Below are 4,651 nucleotides of genomic sequence, written 5' to 3'. Positions count from 1 at the left end.
TCCATGGAACTGGACTAGGCTTTCTGCATAAGCAAGACAGTTGTGTAGCTTGATCTGCTTAATAGGCTGCTGTGGATATCGCTCTATATAAATAAAACACTGATTGCCCAGTAGCCAGACAGGAAGTATAGGCGGGACTAACAGAGAGGAGAATTGAGGGAACAGGAAAGCAGAGAGGGAGACTGCTGGAGCCGCTGCCAGGACAAGGAAGATGTAAGGTACCAGTAAGCCACGAGCCATGTGGCAAAGTATAGATTAATAGACATGGGCTAAATATAAGAGTAAGAGCTAGACAATGATAGGCCTGAGCTAATGGCCAAGCAATTTAAATAATGCAAGAGTCTGTGTGTTTATTTTATAAGTTGGCTCTGAGACTGGCGGGACTTGGCGGGAGCTGGAGAGAAATTCTCCAGCTACAATAGGCTCCCTGGTAGTAGGATCAAGATCCATCCCTGGTGCATGAGTTGGCTTTTTGGAGCCCACTTGGCTTTTTGGATGGGACACCTTGCACAGCCTTGATGCATGGAGAGGGGTTTGGATCTGCCTCCACTGAATGTACCAGGCACTGCTGACTCCCCGTGGGAGACCTTACTTTTTTGGAGGAGGGAAACAGGTGTGAGTTGGAGAGGAAGGCTGATGGTGGGGCGGGGGGAGAGGATAGAAGAGAGGTGTAGCCAGAAGTTTCTCCAGTTCTACCTGGCTCCAAAGTCCCACACTCACTTATAAAATAATCAATCAGAGGCTGATTATTAATTGCAAATTCTATAGCCTATTGACTCAAGCTTCTTGCTAGCTAGCTCTAACAACTTAACTCATAACTATTAATCTATGTACAGCCATATGTTCAATGGCTTTGCTTGCGACCAATTACATGTTGCTCCTTGGACAGTTGTTTGGTGTCTCCTCCACTCTCCTTTCTTCTCCTCTCTCTCTCATTCAAAAGTACCGCCTAACCACCTAAACTTATCCTGCCTTGCCATTGGCCAAACAGCTTGATTTATCAACCAATCAGAGCAACACATACTCACAGCATACAGAAAGACCCACAGGCCTGGCAGTGGTGGCACATACCTTTAATCCCAGCACTTGGGAAGGAAAGCTAGGTGATCTCTGTAAGTTCGAGGTCTGCCTGGTCTACAGAACGAGATCCAGGACAGGAACTAAAACTACACAGAGAAACCCTGTCTCGAAAAACAAAAACAAACAAACAAACAAACAAACCAAAAAACCAAAAAACCAAAAAACAAAAAAACAAAAAAACAAAAAACAAAAAACATACCACAGCAGAGAGGGGGATCTCTGTTTGGTATGTAAAATGAATAATTTTTTTTTTAAAAGAAAACTTTTGGGAGCTGTAAATCTTCTACCATGTGAGTTTATGGGGGATTTAATTCTAGTACTCTGGTTTGGCAGGTAGCTCCTTTACTTGCTGAGCTCTATCATTGGCCTCCATTGTGCTTCTAGAAACCCATATTACATACAAGTAATGACACTGAATTGCTAAAATTTAAATGAAATTTATATTCTTAGAAACTATACAAGCAATAAGAGGTCATTTTATAGGTTAATTATACAGTTTAGCAAGGAGTCCTTAAGGTGTTCTGTTGTTATAGTATGACTGTGGACAGGTGAGGGCAAAAGTCTATAGGCTTAAAATCACTTACAAAATAATTCTGAGAAAAAATGAGGAAGAGGTTAGAAAGAATACAAGAACTGTGAAATGTAATCTTGTGGGTATGGTACAGCCAATGAAGTCATGATCCCAAGAAAATGATCATACAAGAAAATCATCAACAGTCAAAGCTCATAGAGTAGCTATGTACTACTATATCTCCTTGCTGAACTGTGAGTTACTGATGATTCTGGGACAGTGCAAGGCATTTTCTTCAGTTGAGACCCACTGATGAGGTCATAGTGCCTCAGGGATAGTTGGAAACAATGGAAACACAGAGAGATGGCTATGGGTCATTTCAGTGGATCCCAAAGCAAAACAAAAATACATAAATGTAGAAAGGGACTTGCGCATGTTTTTGTGGCTGGGGAAGGGGATAATAAGAGTGGGAGAGGAATAAGAGGTCAGAAACTGTATCAGATGTAATATTGTTAAAGAACATATTTAATTAAAAAATATGGTGACAAAATTGTTGAGAGTTAAATCTGTAAACACATTGGAGATAATTTTTTTTCTGAAAAAGATACCAGAACCTGCAATATGTACACATCAAAGTCTGCAGCCGACATGAGCCATGCTTATCTAATCTTATGATTTTGGGAAAACATGATACAGGTATTTGTGTGGTTTTGTTAGATAATTTATGTTATGACAACCTCTTTAACTTATAAGAATATAAATACAAATTGATTTTAACCATTAGCTCATTAAATGTTAGAATGATATTCAAGAAGTTCTCACTTTCATATCTGTTTAGAAATAAATTAGACCTCAAGCTATTGTAAAAATGTATACCATATAGTTTATCCAGCAAGTGACTCACTACATCAAATGATATATAACATGAATCATATGTATACCATATTATCAAGAGCATATAATGTTTACCTAACTGGCCTTAGCAGTTATGTTATTCAATTATATAATATAAAATCATGATCATGCAAATAATTTGTGAACTGAGGAAAGTATATTCAAATATTATAAACAGTTTGTCCTTTCAGTTAAGCAATAAAATATAGGAAATTCTGAATTCATATGAGTAGTTAAGACTTGAAAACTGACAGAGATTATATCAATATGAGGCAACTAGCATTGTGATTTGATTATTTTAGCATTTTGATTTCTAAGTGGATGCAGTCTTCACAAATATCTTAAATGTCTTCTGTTACAAAGATAGAATTATGATTGACATATAATTTCATGTTTTAAAAGATGGTAAAGTTGAAAATAATTCAAAGAGGATTTGTTAATAACAATGTAATTAAAGTGACATGCATAATTTTGGGAACTCAGATGATGTGTAGTAACATGTGATAATTATTTTTGCAAAATTATTATCTTCTGCTCTTCTATATAGAAGTATATTTGAATAGCTATTACTCATTCTAAGTGGGAAAACTATTAACATGATAATTTTGAATATATTTTTCTAGTGGTTATTTTCAAAATGATATTCTAATTACAAATCTGATTCTAGAAACAAGTAATCATACTCTTCAATTTCCACTAAAAAATTGTATAAAATGTTGTGCACACAATGAATTTGCCAATAACATAAGATGTCTAAAAATTATTCCAGAACTCACATGTGATTTATCAGCTTCTTTGTGGCATTCTTAATATCTCTATTTCTCAGTGTATAGATGGCTGGATTCAGGAGAGGTGTGATGACTGAGTAAAACACAGCAAGAAACTTGTCGACCCAAGTGATGTTGACTGGCCACAGATAGATGAAAATGACTGGCCCAAAGAACAGCACAACCACTATGATGTGGGATGTACAGGTAGAGAGTGCCTTTGATGAGCCGTCTTTAGAGTGGAGCCGAACAGTTAACAGAATGTAAGTGTAAGATATCAGCAAGAGAATGAAACAAGTTGTTGCTAAAACACCACTCTCAGCATTTACCACGATTCCCAGAGTACTAGTATCTGTGCAGGCTAATTTCATCACCAAAGGAATATCACAGAAAAAGCTGTCTATTACTCTAGGTCCACAGAAAGGTAGTTCCAAAATCAGGATCAGCTGACTAATGGAATGCACCAATCCAGTGATCCATGATATCAAAATGAGCCAGATGCACTTCTGTCTGTCCATGATGCTGGTGTAGTGGAGTGGCCTGCAGATGGCCACATATCGGTCATAGGCCATCGATGCAAGAAGTATCATCTCACCCCCTGCAAATAAATGCACACAGAGGATCTGGCTCATGCACCCCCCAAAAGAAATTGTTTTAGTATCTGTTAGGAGGTCTGTGATTAGTTTGGGGGTAGTAACTGAGGAAAGGCAGAAGTCAATAAATGAGAGATTAGCTAACAGAAAGTACATGGGAGAATGGAGATGATGATCACTGATGATTAATATCACGACAAAGAGGTTGCCTACCACACTCATCAGGTAGAGGGTGGAAAATGATAGCAGGAGGAAGATCTGTAGTTCCCTTGAGGTACAAAGTCCCTGAAAAATAAACTCAGACACCACAGACTGGTTTGCTTCTTCCATTTAGTACACTGTGCTCCAATGGGTTGAGAGAGACAGAGCCTAACTAAGAATTCCTGAAATAGAAACAGTAACTTAATGTGCAGAGTCAAGTAAGCAAAAAGAATACAAATTACATCTTAGCACTGTATCCAGTCAAATGTAAAATAACTTCCTTGAGTTTGTATATTCTTTCTAATTAGGAATTTTCCTAAATATAGGAAAAACTTTGTCAGTAGCAAATATTCTGTTTACATTTCCAAGCCTTAAATCTAACTTTTTGGCATGGATTCAAGGGTAATTTTCTTTAATGAATATTTGAGTTATATTTATAGCCTCTTCACTTGATTATCATAATTCCAGAATGACAATCCATTGGCATATTTTAAACATAAATACAACATTCCCAGGGACAAATCTATTTTTGATTATGTCTGAACAGACAGAATTGTATCAATTCTATTAAAAGGAATGATAAAAATGAAAAAATCAAATAAATT

At 36.9% G+C, this 4,651-nt stretch overlaps 1 protein-coding gene across 1 annotated transcript; it reads right to left on the bottom strand.

The window, feature by feature from the left end:
- Positions 1 to 3,257: 3,257 nt before the first annotated feature.
- Positions 3,258 to 4,175, bottom strand: LOC131908441 (olfactory receptor 4K3-like). The gene has a single exon (XM_059259485.1). It carries the CDS (start codon positions 4,173 to 4,175, stop codon positions 3,258 to 3,260), a length of 918 nt encoding a protein of 305 aa, XP_059115468.1.
- Positions 4,176 to 4,651: the final 476 nt, after the last annotated feature.

This window comes from Peromyscus eremicus, chromosome 4, assembly GCF_949786415.1.
Source record: "Peromyscus eremicus chromosome 4, PerEre_H2_v1, whole genome shotgun sequence".
Lineage (NCBI taxonomy): Eukaryota > Metazoa > Chordata > Mammalia > Rodentia > Cricetidae > Peromyscus > Peromyscus eremicus.
The sequence above is the reverse complement of the archived record's forward strand: the minus strand, read 5'-3'. Positions and strand labels throughout refer to the sequence as shown.